At 48.7% G+C, this 18,940-nt stretch overlaps 1 protein-coding gene across 1 annotated transcript in view; it reads right to left on the bottom strand.

Annotated features, from left to right (window-relative positions):
• The window catches only part of FAH (fumarylacetoacetate hydrolase), a 55,121-nt gene extending 36,463 nt beyond the window's left edge, over positions 1-18,658 (bottom strand). The window contains exons 1-4 of the mRNA XM_040414378.1: positions 18,505-18,658; positions 15,212-15,322; positions 10,459-10,580; positions 1,531-1,580 (exon numbers count right to left, since the gene is read on the bottom strand). Coding sequence (XP_040270312.1) covers positions 1,531-1,580; positions 10,459-10,580; positions 15,212-15,322; positions 18,505-18,585 — 364 coding nt within the window. The 5' untranslated portion in view covers positions 18,586-18,658. The remainder of the gene's footprint in view (positions 1-1,530; positions 1,581-10,458; positions 10,581-15,211; positions 15,323-18,504) is intronic.
• Between the last annotated feature and the right edge of the window lie 282 nt (positions 18,659-18,940).

Genomic DNA, 18,940 nt, shown 5'->3' with positions numbered 1-18,940 from the left:
ATCCACCTCGCACAGAAATGGCTGTAGAGAAACATTTCTTATTTACAAAGGTGGCAATAAATAGGTCAAGTGTGCAATTTTACTGTAGTCTTAGGGCTCATGCACACAAACGTGTGTGCCCCATGCCCGTACTGAGACCCTAAAAACAGCACGGGCCCTGTGCACTCCATATCACGGATGCTGACCCATTGACTTGAATGGGTCCGCAATCCGCAAAGGTACAGAGCGGTGCGGAGGCACGGATTAGATGCCCATGGAAGCACTACGAAGCGCTTCAGTGGGATTTTTGTCCGTGCCTCCGCACCGCAAAAAAATAGCACATCTCCTATTTTTTTGGTGGTGCAGACTGTCTTTTGTGAATCGCGGACCCATTCAACCGAAAGGGTTCCGCATCCGCAAACAGCGTGCACATGGACGGTACACGTGCATTGCAGACCGCAATTTGCAGTCCACAGAACAGGCACGGGGCACACACGCTTGTGTGCATGAGCCCTGAGGGGAGATAATGTTTCAGCTATGAACTGGATCACAGATACCCAAGCTAAACTGAGGCTGCACTACTGAGAGATTCTAATGACAGCATGCCCAGTTCTGAATCCTGACATATCACATATAACTTTTCTGCAGATATGTACGAACATTGATGTGGATGGTGAATCTCATAAGGTCTCCAGCACCGCATCGGGAATACGTCAGAAGGGACATGCTGCCAATCAGAATCTCTCAAGGTTTGAGCTTCAAGCTATTATACAGTCAGGCCGGACAGGAGCGCAGCGGTGGGGGAGGACGTGCATGAAGGGGCTTGGCGGTGAAGGACAGGTGAGGAAAGGGTAAAATGTGAGTGGGGGCGGGATCGGAGAAGAGGCGCGAGTTGCTAGGGCGGCGGGGGGCGCGGCCAGAGCGGAGACAGAGGAAGAAGGCGGAAGTGAAGGCAGTGCGGCCAGGGGACTGTAACGCCCACCCACCCGACCCTATTGGAAGTGGAAGTAGGGGAGTGTTGGTGTTTTTATGTGTCGCGGCAGTCGTGGAGGCGGGGGAGGTCCTTGAAGTGGAGGAATATGGTGGTACCTGAGGATGGGAGGGCCCCGCGGGAGGGGCTGGACTCTCATTGAGGAGCTGGTAGGAACTAATTACGCGTCCATCAGTTGCTGCCTCCGAGCTGGGTTCAACGGCTGGGGGCAAGATGGAGACGCAGGTGTTCCAGCGTTTATGAAGTTATTGGGGCTTCTAGGACCTCCCTCGTCATTGGTTAACTTATGTTATATATTTTGTATTTATTCAATAAACGGCTGCTGTGGCCGATTAAATCCAAGCAGTGGTGTGGTGTGTTTATTTCTATGGGTTAGGGTGAAGGGTTGGGGGTAAGGTGATGGTTAAGCTAGTGGGGACTGAACAAATAGCCAATGCCCTCTTCATGTATTTCAAAACTAAAAAAATAAAAATGTACATTTTTTTAACATGCAGTTTTCAAATAAAATTTGCATGGTGCTTCTGTGAATATACTTCAGCGTCCGTGTTGGCAGTACATACCAATATCTGCTGGCATATGAAGCTTCGCCGTTGACTGTGGGACAAATGCTCTGAAATAAAGAAAAACGTTTTATGAATCTTATTTGAATAATAAATACCTAAACACATTGGAAAGTTGATGTACAGTAAAGAAATGCTGCTGTAAATTTCCACAGTGGCAAAACCACACCAAATTGTGCAAATTTTTGTGCAGATTTGCTTGCAAATAGCCTAGTGATAAAACAAAGCCCCAGACATTATATTCACCACCCCTGGTGCTCTCTAATGCATTTCTGGTGCATCACCCTGCCTCCTGGGATGATGTTATGTACCATGTGACCCTACAGCTTGTGATTGGCTGCAAGTATTTCATGTGTATGGTTCACTTCACAGTCAGGACCACGCCTCCCCCGACAGCTTCGCGGTCAGGACCACGCCTCCCCCGACAGCTTCGCGGTCAGGACCACGCCTCCCCCGACAGCTTCGCGGTCAGGACCACGCCTCCCCCGACAGCTTCGCGGTCAGGACCACGCCTCCCGATTTTCTGTCCATAAAATCAAACTGAACATCTGCAGTAATTTCATTACGAGTGGGGAAATCCACAGTGTTTTTGCCAGAATTCCCCAGCTGCAAAATTTGCAGCAGATCAAATTCACCGTGGAAATGCTGCGGACTTGCTTCAGACTTCACCTTCTGCATTGCATAGAACATATCTTGATATTCTACAGATCTACAATGTGCACTGCATGTCAAGTTATGTGCGCAAATTTTCCCCAGCATGTGGGCTAACTGGTATTTGAACGCTACCATTGTCTCATTTTAGTCTTTTATTTATTAGGGGTATGAAAAGTGTACAGATTCATTTATTAGGGTTAGAACTAGTTTGTACAATCCACAAAATAAAATCAATTAAGGCCTGGAAAATGTTTAACATAAATGAAGAAACCCACTCATCTGCTCATGGCGCTCTGTTCCAGCACTGAGGGGGTCACGTCCCTGCTGCTTTCAATCTCCTGTGGACCGGAAGCTTAAAGGGACACTGACAGGCCCAATAAGCATATTTAGCTACATATATGACAGCACAGGTCTTCTAAAGTGTATTAGAATCATCTAAGTATACCCCCTGTCCACCTTATAAATAAAGTAAACTGATGTTTTATAACCTGGTAGAATCGTCTTCTTTATGCCCAAGGGGCGGCGTTTCAGATTCACTTGCGCCCAGCCAGCCGCCCCCAACCGCCGTTTTGAAGCGCCGCCCAGCTCATCAATATTCACTTCGCTGGGCGGCTTCTGCTGTCCCCGACTGCTCTGAAGAGTGCCCGGCGCAGGCGCAGAACGCAGAGGCTGAAGTGGCCTCTAAGAAGCAGAGTGGATGCAGGCGCGATGTGATCCCGGCCAGTGAGGGTGCCGGGCGCATGCGCTGAAGATGAAATGTCCGATGCCCATAGCTTTCTACTGGGCATGCGCCGGATCTTGTAAAGTCGGGGACAGCAGAAGCCACCCAGCGAAATTAATATTGATGAGCTGGGCGGCGCTTCAAAACGGCGGTTGGGGGCGGCTGGCTGGGTGCAAGTGGAGATGAAACGCCGCCCCTTGGGCAGAAAGAAGACGATTCTACCAGGTTATAAAACATCAGTTTACTTTGTACTTTATTTATAAGGTGGACAGGGGGTATACTTATATGATTTTAATACACTTTAGAAGACTTGTGCTGTCATATATGTAGCTAAATATGCTTATTGGGCCTGTCAGTGTCCCTTTAATGCCCTGTCTATGGTCACGTACACCGCTGCAGCCTTTAACTGGCCTCAGTGGTGACGCTTCCCAAAGAGGCACATGACCTCAGAGGCTCAATAGAGTGCTGCTCAGGTACAAATCACTGCTGAGGCAGTGAATGGCTGCAGCGGCGCATGTGACCACAGATAAGACATCACACTCCTGGTCTGGTTTCAGCAGGGACAGGACCCTCATCATTGGAATGGAGTAGCCGTGAACAGGTGTATGTTTTTTTTTTTTGTCTCTTGTTTTTTTTTTTATTTTAAGCGCATGCCTTAATTGATTTTTGTTTTGGGGGGGGAGGGGGTTGGACAACCCCCAATGTGAATTTAGGTAAAGCTGGCCATACACCAGTATCACTGATTTCGGCAGGATTGTTTGACCATCTAATGTGTATGGGAGTCTCCCAAACTTCTCTCCCCACCCCCGTTGGATTTCAACACCACCCAATCTTTTTGTTTTCAGAGAGATAAGATACCTACAGGGGTGTCTGGCGGTGGTGGTCTCTCTCTTCAGATAACATGTACACTAGGCTGGTGGGTTCAGTCGACAGGTGTTTCATGCATGGGACCAGCTTTACAAGCCTTGGAGTTATGTGGAAACAATGTGGCCCCAAAAATAACAGGAAAAAAATAAATAAATCTGCTCTACTCAGGGGTGCACCACCAATGAGGCCAGGTGAGGCGATTGCCTCAGGCAGCACCAGGTAGCGGCAAGAGGGGGACAGCAGAAGGGCCATGGACAATGAGCTCTTTCATTGTGGCAAAGGGGTTAGGTTAAGAAATTGGCATGGGGGGTGCCGTTTCAGTTTTCGCCTCAGGCAGCAGAAAGGCTAGGTGCACCCCTGGCTCCACTACATCTGTACAGCAATTTACAGTGGCGGATAGAAAGCATGGCTGCTTGTAAAAGCCCATCATATCAACAGCAGTGTGGCTGTCACATGTGTAGGCAACGTAGTTGCCGTATTTGTGGGAGGGGAGGCTCCCGCTCTTACTATTTAAGGCACCTCCTTGCTCTTCCCCCCCCGGCGGCTTCCTCCACTAGTTCCGGCTCGACAGCGCGTGCGTCACTTCCGGGTCATGTGGTGGATCGCGTCCGACGGCCGTCGTCCTGCGTACAGGATCGCTCATCTCCCCACCGGCAGCAGCGCTCATCACCGCACCTTCAGCCGCTCCCGTCCGGCAGGCATCCCGGCACAGGTAACGGGCGCATGCCCCTGGTCTCCCGGCCCACGTTCAGGCGGCGGTCGCCTCGGCAGCCGCACCTCCCCTCGCCGGGCAGCCATGCTAACGGGCGCATACAGCCGACAGCTTCCTCCTAGCGGCGGTACCACTTATCTAGTACACGTCCCGGACCGCAGGAGGGTGCTGTCGGCTTCGCTATCGCCGTCTTCTAATGGCCCACCACGCACTTCCCAGACTACGGCCTCAGACGTCGCTCCCGTGACAGCCCCAGCGTGCTGCCGGATATCATACCCCACGGGTTATAACACCCACGCAGTCACAGGGTGCCCGGTCCCTCCACCACGTGTGCACAGTCGGGGGTCAGACATCATGTACACATGGCGCACACGGCACCATATCGCCACATTCCGTTTCATCCGTTCGGCGCACCGCAGCTTCTGTAACGCCAGCCGTACCGTTCTTGATACCACAGTCCGGACAGTATGCAGTTCAAAGCATACTCACGCTGGGCATACGTCGTTTTTCAGCTTCTGGTACCGCGCACCCCGCGCGCGCGCAGCGTACGGGCGCACATACTTATCTGGACATCCGATTACGGGCATTCAGTTGTCAGTACTGTCTATATCATTGATGCTTTTTCCATAAACAGGTGTCATCTCAGGCTTCAAAGGCTCGTACGGTCTGAGTATCATACTCCTACAAACCCTGGTGCAGGTAGATTCAGTAACATAGTTAGGTCATGCTTCATTTATTTGTTTTTATTTTTCCCTAAGCTGACCTGGTGCTCTCTTTCGTTCAGTCAGGTAGTCACATACTTCGTCCATCAGGATCCGGTAAAGGGAATTTATTTGGTTGCTCTCCCCCCTGTCTCTCGCCTCTCTTCCTCGCTCTCTTCTCACCAGGGGTAACACTCCCCACCAGGGATCCATGTACAGCCATGAAAAAAAAAAAAAAAAAGGAAAAAAAAAAAAAAAAAAAAAAAAAGAGGGGGGGTTTCTCCCCACGTCCTCAGTTTCACACGCAGTCCCGGCACGTTCAGCCGCGGCAGGTCTGTCACGTCCTCACACCCACACGCAGTCCCGGCACGTTCAGCCGCGGCAGGTCTGTCACGTCCTCAGACCCACACGCAGTCCCGGCACGTTCAGCCTCGGCAGGTCGGTCACGTCCGCAGACTCAGTCGATAGTCACGGCATATCGCAGCCGGCCCACTTCTGACACGTGCTCAGACTCTCACGCCAAATCCATCACGTTTCAGCATTTGCCAGTTCTGTCACGTCTTCAGACTCAACGTAAGACCTGTCACGTCCTCAGGCAAATCGTCAGGTCTGTCACGTCTTCAGACTCGGTCAAGTCCTGTCACGTCTTCAGGCACACGCGTCAAGTCTGTCACGTCCTCAGACTCAGTCTAAGTCCTGACACGACTTCAGGCATACGCTACTCTGTCACGTCTTCAGAGACCACGCAAGTCCTGTCACGACTACAGGCGCCAGTTTAGTCGCAGCTTGGTAAGGTTCACAGTACGAGCATACAGGTCTCCTGTCTCACACGCATCCACTATAACCCACTTGCACGCAGTTGTGGGCCCCCACGGACATCAGCAGTCATGGCTGTACATGCCCCGTCCCGGGGTTCACAAGGTGGCAGGGGGTGTCAGGGTACACGAGTGTGGCGGGTTATTTCCTCTCAGGCACAGCTTGCACGGTTAGTCTTTCTTCCCTAATTAGTCCACCAGGGTGCATGGTACAGGCAATCGTCACGTGTAGCTAGCCTTCGCGTCATGCTTTTCATGTATTCTAGATGGAGCTGCCACACAACCAAGTTCCGACTGCATCTGCGTCATCCCAAGCCAGCGGGGACGTACAGTCTGAAAGAGGCATGACCCCCTCCCTTAGGTCTTGGACCATCTCCAGGATAACTACGGAACTGTTACGCAGAGGAATTCCCTTCCCTGCATCCGCTAGGAAGGCCGAACTTTTTCGTTTGCTACAGTCCGAACCAGGCTTCAGTCAAGAGTTACTTACGCCCAATACCATACAGACTTCCATCACCCAGTTACATGCGGCAATTAATAACATGGCGTCCTCCATGTCCGGCTTCCAAACCAGACTAGAGGAAATTCAGAACAGGGCTTCCACCTCCAGCGCTGGCGCCCCTACACTCACGGCTCCATCAGTCCCCTCCACGTCTGCGGCGACCCCCCCCCCCCAACTTCCCTAATGTCGCACCATCGCATTTCATTCCGGCCAACGTTAGGCAGGATATTCTTGACGGTAAGGATGTTAATTTAGCCTGCCTGCTTATCGCTACACACGAGGTACCCGACAATAAGACCATCGCCTGCGGGGAGGTGTCTGTCATCCTCAAGTCACGGGACATCAGGCTAAACCGCAAACTCAGTATTACGGAGTTTGTGCTGGCGTTTAGCCTATTCCGGGACGTCATCTGTTCCGTGTCGCCCAGTCGCCGTGAAGAATTTGACCTATACCTCTATAAAGTAGTAGACCTAGGCCACAAATACGGGGGCACGGCCTTCTACGAGTACCATAGGTCTTTTTCGGCAAGGGCTGCAGCCCTGCTCACTCAGTTCCAGCACACCGTCGACTGGGCGGTGACCGACACCGAGCTTTTTTGCCGCCATTTCGCTGGCTTGAGAGCCCCCGCTTGTTCCACCTGCAGCGCACACTCCCACACCGCAGAGTGGTGCGCCTCCAGCAACCCTCCGTCAGGCAGCTCCCAGACTAGGCAGGCACCCGATAGCGGCATGCCCAAATCCGCCACAGGGGTCGATAAATTAGGCAGGCCTATCAAGTACCTAGGCAAATCGCAAGTTTGCAACAACTTCAATCACACAGGGTGCTTCTACAGCCAATGCCGGTTGCTGCATTTATGCACCAACTGTTTTAGGGCCCACCCCAAGACAGCGTGCCCTCAGAAAAGCCTTCACCCGGCATGACTAGGCAGGGTGCACGTTGACACGCTAGCCACGTTCCTGGCCGATCATCCTGACCAACAGTGGGTGAGGTTCCTCCTAAACGGTTTCACCGTAGGTTTCCACACAGGCCAGATATCCCTACCACAGACCATGTACGAATGTAGGAATTTGCTGTCTGCCGTCAGGAACCCCGAGGCAGTCAGTGGCCTCATTCAAGCAGAGGTGGCAAAGGGCTACCTGATAGGTCCTATGCGCCAGCCCCCTTTCGATTGCTGGAGAATTAGTCCGATAGGCATGGTTGTTGGCAAATTCTCCAATAAAAGACGCCTGATTTACGACCTGTCAGCTCCACATTCTTCCGACGTGCCTAGCCTCAATGCTCTTATTCCCTCCGAGGAGTTCGGCATGAAATATGCGTCCATAGACGAGGCAATTCAGGTCATACTGTCTTTGGGGCAGCACACGTGGCTGTCAAAAGCAGATATCACCGACGCTTTTAAATTGCTGCCCATTCATCCCCAACTATGGCAGTGGCATGGCATCAGGTGGGACGGGCTGTATTACTTCGCTAACTGCCTCACTTTCGGCTCCAAATCAAGCCCTTGGCTGTTCGATCAGTTTGCCAGTAGTCTACACTGGATCCTGGAGCACACCTTCAGTGCCCATCACGTCATCCACTATCTAGACGACTTTCTGCTGATCGAACCTCCGGCACGGCCTCCAGGTGATCTAGGAGTTCTGATCGAAGTGTTCAGCAAACTCAGAGTCCCAGTAGCGAATCATAAGCTTGAGGGCCCCCACACCAGTTTGACCTTTTTAGGTATCCAATTAGACACCGTTACGTTGCAAGCTAGTTTGCCTCCGGACAAACTACATAGGATCAGAGATAAAATCCATAAGTTAGCTTGCGCAGGCATTTGTTCCAGAGCGGAGCTCCAAAGTCTGCTCGGCATGCTCAATTATGCCATGAGGATCATCCCGCAGGGCAGAACTTTCATCTCCAGACTCCTTAGCCTTCTTCCATCAGCCACCGACCAAGATAGCCAGGTGAGGCTAGATCAACAAGCTCTGGCCGATCTAGTGATGTGGGACCGGTTCCTTTCCAACTGGAATGGTATTTCATTGTTTATTCCCTCAGTGTCCAGCCACTCCCCCGTCCTCCACGCCGATGCTTCATCAGCTCTGGGCTTCGCCGCCATCTACGGCAACCACTGGATGGCCAGTGCTTGGCCACCCGAGGTTGCTTCCATACCTGGGTTTTCTCAGTCATCCTCGTTGTTCGAGATTTACCCCATTGTCGCTGCAGCACAGGCGTGGGGAGCTCACTGGCGCAAGAGCACAGTGCTGATTCTGACCGATAATGAAGGTCTGGCTGCACTGATCAATAAGGGTAGGTCAGACTCCCGTGAAATCATGGCCTTCATGAGACAGTTTATCTGGTTGGCTCTACAGTACCAGTTTCATTTTGAATGTGCACATATTCCTGGCAAGGTAAACGTGGCAGCAGATGCTCTATCTAGAGGTAAACTGCAATTTTTCTTTCAGATTTCACCAGAGGCGGACCCCGCACCAACCCCTACACCATCGCACAACCTGTTAGTCATGCCTTGAACACGCACCTGGCCACAGCCAGGCTCCTCATGCAGAGGTCCTTGTCCGAGAACACGGCTAGGACATACAAGACGGCGTGGTCCCATCTTTCTAGATTCCAGATCAAGTGTCCACAGTTGGCCATGGACGATATCACGTATTTACTCGCGTTTATAGCTTTTTGCCACTCAGACCTCAAACTAGCACACGGCACGATCAAGTCATACTTAGCCGGTATACAACATTACTGGCACATCTCCTACCCAGATAGACCCTCGCTATTCTCCGCTCACCCTGTTAAAACGATCCTCAAGGGCATCCAGAATTCAGCAGCCGTTAGCACGATTTCCAGGAGACCCTTCTCTGGGGACATGTTTAAATCCTTAGCGGCCATCCTAGATACCAACCCCTTCGGAGTTAGGACTAGCGCCTTAGTTAAGACCGCCCTGTATCTATGCTTCTACGGCTTCCTACGACCCGGGGAATTTACGTGCCCCGTTTCCCGCCGTTCCTTCATACAGAAACAACATTTACTACACTCAGGCTCCCACTATGTGCTCACACTTTATCACACCAAGACGACCAGACCAGGTGAGGCCACCAAGGTTGAGTATTTTCCCACAGGCAATGCATGGTGCCCGGTCGCAGTGTTTAATGTATGGTTGGCGCTGATCAAACCCGACGCACCTCATTCCCCATTGTTGGCTTACGACTCCGGCCCACTCTCTATACAGACCTTCCTTAGGTTCATCCGCGCCTTATTGCCAGGAGTAGGCGTGGATCCATCGAGCATCACCGGCCATTCATTCCGGATAGGCGCAGCATCAGCCGCCTCTAAAAACAATGTACCGGGGCACATTATAAAGAGATTAGGGCGTTGGAAGTCATTGTGCTACACTCGCTACATCCCCAACCCTAAACGCGAGATGTCTTTAGCTTTCCGTAATTTGTTACTGTAATATGTGTCAATACAGTATTTTGTTCACATTACTGTGTCGTGTATTTTTGGCCCCTTTAGGCTACCCTTTACAGCAGTTCCGCCACTACTCTACTGCTACGCTTAGGCCACGGCTGTTCTGATAGTCGATCCGAGCACAAGTGTAGGCAACGTAGTTGCCGTATTTGTGGGAGGGGAGGCTCCCGCTCTTACTATTTAAGGCACCTCCTTGCTCTTCCCCCCCCGGCGGCTTCCTCCACTAGTTCCGGCTCGACAGCGCGTGCCCCTCCCACCCTACCCCCTTTTTTCATCCTTCCCATGGGGCGGCCCCCTTTAGGCTACCCTTTACAGCAGTTCCGCCACTACTCTACTGCTACGCTTAGGCCACGGCTGTTCTGATAGTCGATCCGAGCACAAATATAATTGAGGTGAATGACCCCAAGCATTGGGTAAACAGCTCTCCACTGTGATTGATAGGAGAGTCCAAAAAGGGATGTACAACCACACAGAATCCACAGGGGGGCACTCACCGGGCACGCAGCTCCCTGCTGTCTCTGAGGGTGGGCTCCATTGCTGATAGCAGCTGTTGAAGGGTTTGCCGAGCCTCTCTCCACGCATTGCGCCCAAGGGCCATAAAACCGTTGAGGGTTGGCTATGATGAGACAGAATGGATTCAGAACAGCACAAACAATACTCACATACCATTAGAAGTCATCCTCAATACAGGTATGTTCTTAAAGAGGACCGCTCGTCCGCTCCCGATGTGTCTGGAGTGCCAGTTGACACTATCAGCTGCTGCATTTCAAGTCCTCCTCACCTCAGAGGTGCTGGTGAGAAGGAATGGGGACCCCATAAGTAGTAATTGGTAGGTATCCCCATATATATTATAGGAAAACTCCTTTAAATTGTACAATACAGAACCATATTACTATATTCTGCTCAAAAACCTCTAGAACAGTGCTGTTAGGCCCCTTTCACACGAGCAAGTTTTCCACACGGGTGCAATGCGTGACGTGAACGCATAGCACCCACACTGGATCCTGACGCATTCATTTCAATGGGTCTGTGTACATGAGCGTTTTTTTTCACGCATCAGTTCTGCATTGCATGAAAAACGCAGCATGTTTTATATTCTGCATTTTTCACGCAGCCCATAGAAGTGAATGGGGCTTCAGTGAAAAACGCATAGCATCCGGAAGCAAGTGTGGATGCAGTGCGTTTTTCACTGATGGTTGCCAAGAGATGTTGTTTGTAAACCTTCCGTTTTTTAGCACGCGTGTGAAAAACGCATTGCACCCGCATGGAAAAAACTGAACAACTGAATGCAATCGCAGACAAAACTGACTGAACTTGCTTGCAAAATGGTGCAAGTTTCACTGAACGCATCCGGACCTAATCTGTCACGCTCGTGTGAAAGAGGCCTAAGGCTGGTTTCACACGGGCGTTGCGGGAAAATTTGCGGGTGCGTTGCGGGAACACCCGCGATTTTTCCGCGCGAGTGCAAAACATTGTAATGCGTTTTGCACGCGCGTCAGAAAAATTGCGCATGTTTGGTACCCAAACCCGAACTTCTTCACAGAAGTTCGGGCTTGGGATCAATGTTCTGTAGATTGTATTATTTTCCCTTATAACATGGTTATAAGGGAAAATAGTAGCATTCTGAATTCAGAATGCAAAGTAAAATAGAGCTGGAGGGGTTAAAAAAAATAAAAATTATAATTTAACTCACCTTAGTCCACTTGATCGCGAAGCTGGCATCTCCTTCTGTCTCCTTTGTTGAATAGGACCTGTGGTGAGCATTCATTCCAGGACCTTTGATGACGTCACTCCGGTCATCACATGATCCATCACCATGGTAAAAGATCATGTGACGTACCATGTGATGACCCTAGTGACGTCATCAAAGGTCCTGGAATGAATGTTCACCACAGGTCCTATTCAACAAAGGAGACAGAAGGAGATGCCGGCATCGCGATCAAGTGGACTAAAGTGAGTTAAATTTTTTTATTTTATTTTTTTAACCCCTCCAGTGCTGTTTTACTATGCATTCTGTATTCAGAATGCTATTATTTTTCCTTATAACCATGTTATAAGGGAAAATAATAATGATAGGGTCTCCATCCTGATCGTCTCCTAGCAACCGTGCGTGAAAATCGCACCGCATCCGCACTTGCTTGCGGATGCTTGCAATTTTCACGCAATCCCTTTCACTTCTATGGGGCCTGCGTTGCGTGAAAAACGCAGAATATAGAGCATGCTGCGATTTTCACGCAACGCATAAGTGATGCGTGAAAATCCTCGCTCATCTGAAAAGCCCTAGAGAAATGAATGGGTCGGTATTCAGTGCGGGTGCAATGCGTTCAACTCACACATCGCATCCGCGCGGAATACTCGCCCGTGTGAAAGGGGCCTTAGACCCCTTTCACACGAGCGTGACGGATTAGGTCCAGATGCGTTCAGTGAAACTCGCACAATTTTGCAAGCAAGTTCAGTCAGTTTTGTCTGCGATTGCGTTCAGTTGTTCAGTTTTTTCCGCGCAGGTGCAATGCGTTTTAATGCGTTTTTCACGCGCGTGATAAAAAACTGAATGTTTACAAACAACATCTCTTAGCAACCATCAGTGAAAAACGCATCGCACCCGCACATGCTGCGATTTTCACGCAACGCAGAACTGATGCGTGAAAAACAACGCTCATGTACACAGACCCATTGAAATGAATGGGTCAGGATCCAGTGTGGGTGCTATGCGTTCACATCACGCATTGCACCCGCGAGGAAAACTCGCTCGTGTGAAAGGGGCCTTAGAGGGGGAATACCATGATAAAAAAAAAGAACTGTCAAATAAAAGCCCATGTACACGACCGTTGGTGTTTTTGCGAGCCGCTAATTGCGGCTCCGCAAAACATGCATACGAACATTCTGTCCTATTCTTGTGCACAAAAAGTACAAGAATACGACATGTTCTATTTTTTCACGAGGATGCAGAACGAACATACAGCATTGTGTTCTTTTGCAGCCCCTTTGAAGTGAATGGGTCCGCATCAGACCCGCAAAACATGCAAATCGGATGTGGACAAAAAACATGGTCATGTCCATGAGCCCTAAGGCTGTATAAAACGGTCCATGCCACAGGGGCATTTGTTGACTGTGAGCAGGTAATAAGTGAAGAGAACACAGAGCTCACACAAGCGCTGCATTCTCTTCAAATAGCTGATTGGTGGGGGTGTCGGGAGTCCGCCAACCACCCAACTGATATTGATGACTTTTCCGGTGGAGAGGTCATCAATATAGGAAACCGGCAAACCCCTTTAACATTCATTAATTTCTTTTGTTTCAGTTAGCCTTACAAGGTATTATGTCTGGTGTAATATCTGCAAGACTATTAGTTTGCTTCATTAAGAGACAATATAGCTCACACAGAGGCATAGCTATAGGGGGTGCAGAGGTAGCAGTGGCTAGTGGGCCCAGGAGCCTGAGGGGGCCCAAAGACTCTTGGGCTGCATTAGAAGACATCAGTATTATAGAAAGTGCATGTAGGTCAAGTTACACCTCTGGCTGTAGGGAAGGGGGTTATGTCAAGAATTTGGCATGGGGGAGGGGTGCCGTTTCAATTTTTGCCTCAGTCAGCACGAAGGCTATGTACTTCCCTGCCTCTGGCCACAAAGCACTGAGGGAAGGGGGGCCCAAGCTGAACTCTTGAAACAGGGCCCATGAGCCTTTAGCTACGCCCTTGAGCTCACATCTAGACTGAGATTAAAGGGAACCTGTCACGTTGAACATGATGTCTGAGCTGCAAGTTATAGAGCAGAAGGAGCTGAGCAGATGGCTACATAGTTTTGTGGGAAAAGATTCAGTAAAACTTGTAATTTTTTCATTCAAATTCCTGCTCATTCTGGGCTTTGAAGTCCAGGAGGCGGAGCTATCAGTGATTGACAGCCTTCCCTCTATGACTGTGCATAGAGACAGCTGTCAATCACTGATAGGTCCACCTTCTGGACTTCAAAGCCCAGAATGAAAAAGAATTTCAATGAATAAATAAGTTATACTGAATATTTTTCCACATAACTATATAGCAACCTGCTCAGCTTTTCCTGCTCTGTAATATGATTCCTGTACTGTAGCTTACATTGCATTTGCAAAGCGCCGCCCCCCAGGGCCCTATTGCGTCCCAGGTTTTGTGGAATGCCGAGTAGTGTGGTGCGGCCTATATGTGTCATGGTGTTCCTACCTGGATACAGCGGGACCCCAGGCTTAGGCTCCGAGGCAAATAAAGAGGAATAGTTGAGTTAGGGGATGAATAATAACTTGAGTCCAGACCTTGGTAAACTTTAACAGCAGCTTTACTTGGGTAAACTTGATTCCAGACAATATTTAGGCTTTCTCTTGGTTCCAGCAGGCTTTGGCATAAACTGACAGGCACACTTGGTAACTCTGCTTTCTCTCTTTCTCTGCTGGGCTGACAGGCATGAATAATGACTCTGTATTCTTTCTCTCTGCTGTGCTAAACTCTGCTTGGGTCTGGTTACTGGACTTTCGGTCGGTTCTGGTATTCCTGGATTGGGGTGCCTTTAACGGTTATCCCCCTTCTGACACTCAGTAAAGTAAATTAGCATGGAGTCCTGGTGCTCTACAAGCTACTTCCCTTTTGTGGCTCCTGCTCCGGCCGAAGAACACTTTCCTCTGGCTGCTGTATCTTCTGGCAACTGAAGAACACTTTCCTCTGGCTGCTATATCTTTCATGTCTTCTCAGCTCCAATATGGAGTCTAAACTGGAATCAACTAGAACTGTCACCCTTCCTTCTAGTAGGAAGCAGGACTGGCCCACTTCTGCCCAAAGGGGGGAGAATGGAATGGTGAGTTCCATTCTATCTTAAGTATCTATCTCTCTACCATATATGCTGCCACCTGCTGGTGAACCAGGAATATTACATGAACATATTGATATTACAGTTGCATAACAGTAATATCAATGCGCACTTGTGAAGGACCTGGAAATAAATACACAGATGACATAGGCGTTAGCAATAAAAGACAGTAGCGGGGTGAAAGAATAGTAACACCACTTTGGGGTGTGACACATTTTCATGGTGACAGGTTTCCTTTAAGACGGATTCACATATTTGTATCAGATATGTCATGGCCCAACCATAGGTCAGTTAACCCATGATTTCGCCATGACATATCCAAGTAATACAGATGGATAACACGGCCTGCACACAGACATGTGAAGCCGGTCTAACATTCAAGCTGACAGAAGGATAACATAACTTATACATACAATACCTCATGAAATACGGCTTGTTTTCCCGACAAGTAAGGGCCATTAAATAGGTGGCTGATGACACTCAGATCCAGAATTTGCTCCCCAATAGCCACACCTATCCTATGTTTTGGCTGCCAAAAAAGAAGAGGGATGAGTGTGTTTTAATAGGTCTTTGAATATTATTATAAAGAACACAAAAAAAATAAAAATCACAAGTATATAAATGTAATGTTATCCACATGAGAAGGGAAAACATAAGTCACCCGTACACACTAAACGGTAAAAGACTGGGTAACACTGACATGGAAGTGGACAGTAAATTTTAGGCTTCTTTCACATTAGCGTTAGGCTTGTCCGTCAGGGGAACAGCCTGCCGGTTCCGTACTAACGCTTGCACACGTGTCCGGTCCAGCCCAGCCCCATTCACTATAATGGGGACGGGCCGTAGATGCGGCCGCACCACGGTAAACATGCCGACAGGTGTCCGCACAAAAAACGCAGCGTGCTGCCGGACAAGCCTAACGCTAACTCCAAAAAATGCCGAAGCCCTGCGCGATTCAGCGCAGGGCAAAGGAGAGCATCAGCGTATGAAATGAATAGGACTGAGCTGTACCTAGGCCGTGTGACCAATGAATGTGAGGTTACTGGCCTAGGAAGAGGCTGATTGATGGGGATACTGGGAGTGAGACCCCCAATGATAAGTACTGATAACTTATCCTGAGAATTGGTCATCAATATATGATTCCTGGAAACCCCTTTAAGAGGGTGGCAGGCTCCTTTGCCTATGGTTCTTGTGCCCCTGCACGTCATGATGGTATACAATAAATGTATTTTTTTTTTTTCCCTTTTGCTGACATTATTGGTACTGGAGTGCCCTCTAGTGGTCTCAAATAGGAATAAGGACTACAGTGAAATTTAAACCCATTCTCACTCCAAATAAAGCCTCATTCACACCTCAGTGTTTTGGTCAGTGATTTCCATCAGTAACTGAGCCAAAATCAGGATTGGAGCCTCCACAGACATGAGGTCTAAGGGAAAGACCTGCACCTGTTCTGTGTGTACAAAGATCTGTACCTGGTTTGGGCTCACAATCACTGATAGAAAACACTGACCAAACACTGACGTGTGAATGAGGCATATTTTTTGCAGATTTCTTGTATAAATTTTAAACATCTAGTCAACAAATGTGTCCTGTTACAACTGACCTGGTGCACATGTGGATAAGGTGGGCTCAAGATAAGAGATTAGAAATTAGGGAAATGCAGTTTGATTATAAAATTACGAGTGCCTCCACATAAAAACTAAAACAAAAAACGAAACCTTGTCAAGGTTCCCTTTCCTAAGTTTCACAATTTCCCTAATTGAAGGAGTCCTCAGTGTAAGGCCTCATGCACACGACCGTTGTGTGTTTTGCGGCCCGCAAAACACGGATGGCGTCCGTGTGCGTTCCGCAATTTGCGGAACGGCACAGACAGCCAATTATATAAGTGCCTATTCTTGTTCGCAAAACAGTTTTGAGGACCATGGAACGGAGTGCTGTCCGCATCTTTTGCGGCCCCATTGAAGTAAATGGATCCGCATCCGAGCCGCAAAAACTGCGGCTCAGATGCGGACCAAAACAACGTTCGTGTGCATGAGGCCTAACATTTATTCCATACGGACAGAATACGGGTTAATATCCTAGGCCATTTTCACACGGACCCGCCGCTGGTTTTGGCTTACAAATACTGATCAATAAGGGCTCACGCACACGATCACCTGTGTATTTTGCAATCCGTGAAACACGGATCTGCAAAGAATACAGATGATGTCTGTGTGAGATCCGTATTGCATCCATTTTTTTTTTTGTGGATCTATTCAATGCCTATCATTGTCCGCAAAATGGACAAGAATAGGACATGTTCTATCTTTTTTGCGGAACGGCCATGTGAACATAGGGAAACGGAATGCACACAGAGTCATTTTGGTTTTTTTCTGGCCCCATTGAAGTGAATGGTTCCGCATACAGGCCGCAAAAAAAAAAACTGAATGGGCACAGAAAAAAAATATGTTTGTGTACATGAGCCCCAATACTGACCTGTGAAAGTGACCTTATACTTCTCCTCTGTAGGTTTCAGTCCTGATTTTGGTTTACAAAGCCTGACCATGTGACAATGGCCTTAGGCTAGGGCTTAATGGTGACTTTGGCACACTAAAAGACCGCAAGGCCTCTCTACAAGTAACCATGGTGAATGGGCTGCGTTCCGACACATGACATAACGAATGAGACACGACAGGAGAAAAGACTAGGAACATGTGTTTTTGGTTGTGGATCACAAATCTTATGTGACTTTTAAGTCAATGTGACTTGTGTGTGACACGTCTGCATATTGTGTTTTTTCACAGACCCATTGACTTGAATGGGTCCGCGAACCGTTGTCAGTGAAAAAAAATAGGACAGGTCATATTTTTTTGACGGACTGGAAACACGGACGTGGACGCCAAACGGTGCATTATCCGAGTTTTCAACGGACCCATTGAAAGTCAATGGGTCTGCAGAAAATCACGGAAAACGGAACACAACAACGGTCGTGTGCATGAGGCCTTAGGGCAGGTTCACACAGAGATTTTTGAAGAAGGATTTGAGACGGATTTTCCTTTTAGCTAAAGCCAGAAGTGAATTTGAAAGGAATCAGAAATATGCAAAAAACATCTCCTTCCCGCTGGATCCAATTGTGGCTTTGGCTGAAAAACCTGCAAGAAAATCTGCCTCTAAACCGCCTCCAAAAAACTCTCTTTGAACCTACCCTTTAAATCTCCACTGCATGTCATGTCATATAGATGTGGATTCCATTGTGGAAAGTTTCCACAGCATACGAGTACACTCACACAACCGTGCCGTTTCTCGGTCAGCAAATTGCGGATCCGCAAAACACAGAAACCAGGGACGCACAGGGCTGGCGCTATATAGAAAATGCCTATTCTTGCGGCCAGGAATAGGACATGCTGTATATTTTTTGCGGTGCCGCGGAACAGAACTACGGATGTGGACAGCACATTGTGTACTATCCGTATCTAAGCAGTTATAAACCTCTGCGTAGAATGTCACTGGTAACGGCATTCCTACATGGCGACTATTCAGTACCTTTTGTCTCTTGGGTTAATGAAGGCCGAATAGACCATTACATAGAATACAAATCCCTAAGGAACACTTGAAAAACCCAAACATTATTGAGGTTCATTATTCTTGTATGATACCGAGGAGATTCTGAAAGTTATCACTGCAAAAATAATCAGTCATTAATAATCATCATTGCACAGCACCAATACCAACCTCATCTTCTGTAGAGAAAATCCCGTACGGTAAATTCTGGATGGGAAAATCAGAGTCTGGGTCTACCGGGAGGAAAGCCATGGTGAGCAGAGAGACAGGAGAGTGTGGATGTTCAGATAACTCCAGATGTGTCAGGAGGAGGGAGGCTGGGGCCTGACATACGGCCTCCTCCTAACTAACCAATCCTGCCTGGAGGAGCTTCTACACCCACCGCCATGTCACTAATCAAAACCAGGGTCAGGATGACTCAGCCTGTTCCTCAGACCAAAGTTCAAAGCCTATTTTTAAAATTTGACGGCAGCTTTCTCTCCTGCGCTGTCTGTACAGATGCAAGACACACAGACACCAAAGATCTGCTTGAACATTCACCAGGTCTCCTGGACAAGTTCAGGTCTTCTCCTGGATTTCACAGGTTTTTAATCATGCAGATTTGAAG

The sequence above is a fragment of the Bufo bufo genome, chromosome 1 (assembly GCF_905171765.1).
Source record: "Bufo bufo chromosome 1, aBufBuf1.1, whole genome shotgun sequence".
Classification (NCBI taxonomy): domain Eukaryota; kingdom Metazoa; phylum Chordata; class Amphibia; order Anura; family Bufonidae; genus Bufo; species Bufo bufo.
Note: the sequence above shows the minus strand (reverse complement) of the source record. Positions and strands in the feature narration are given on the sequence as shown.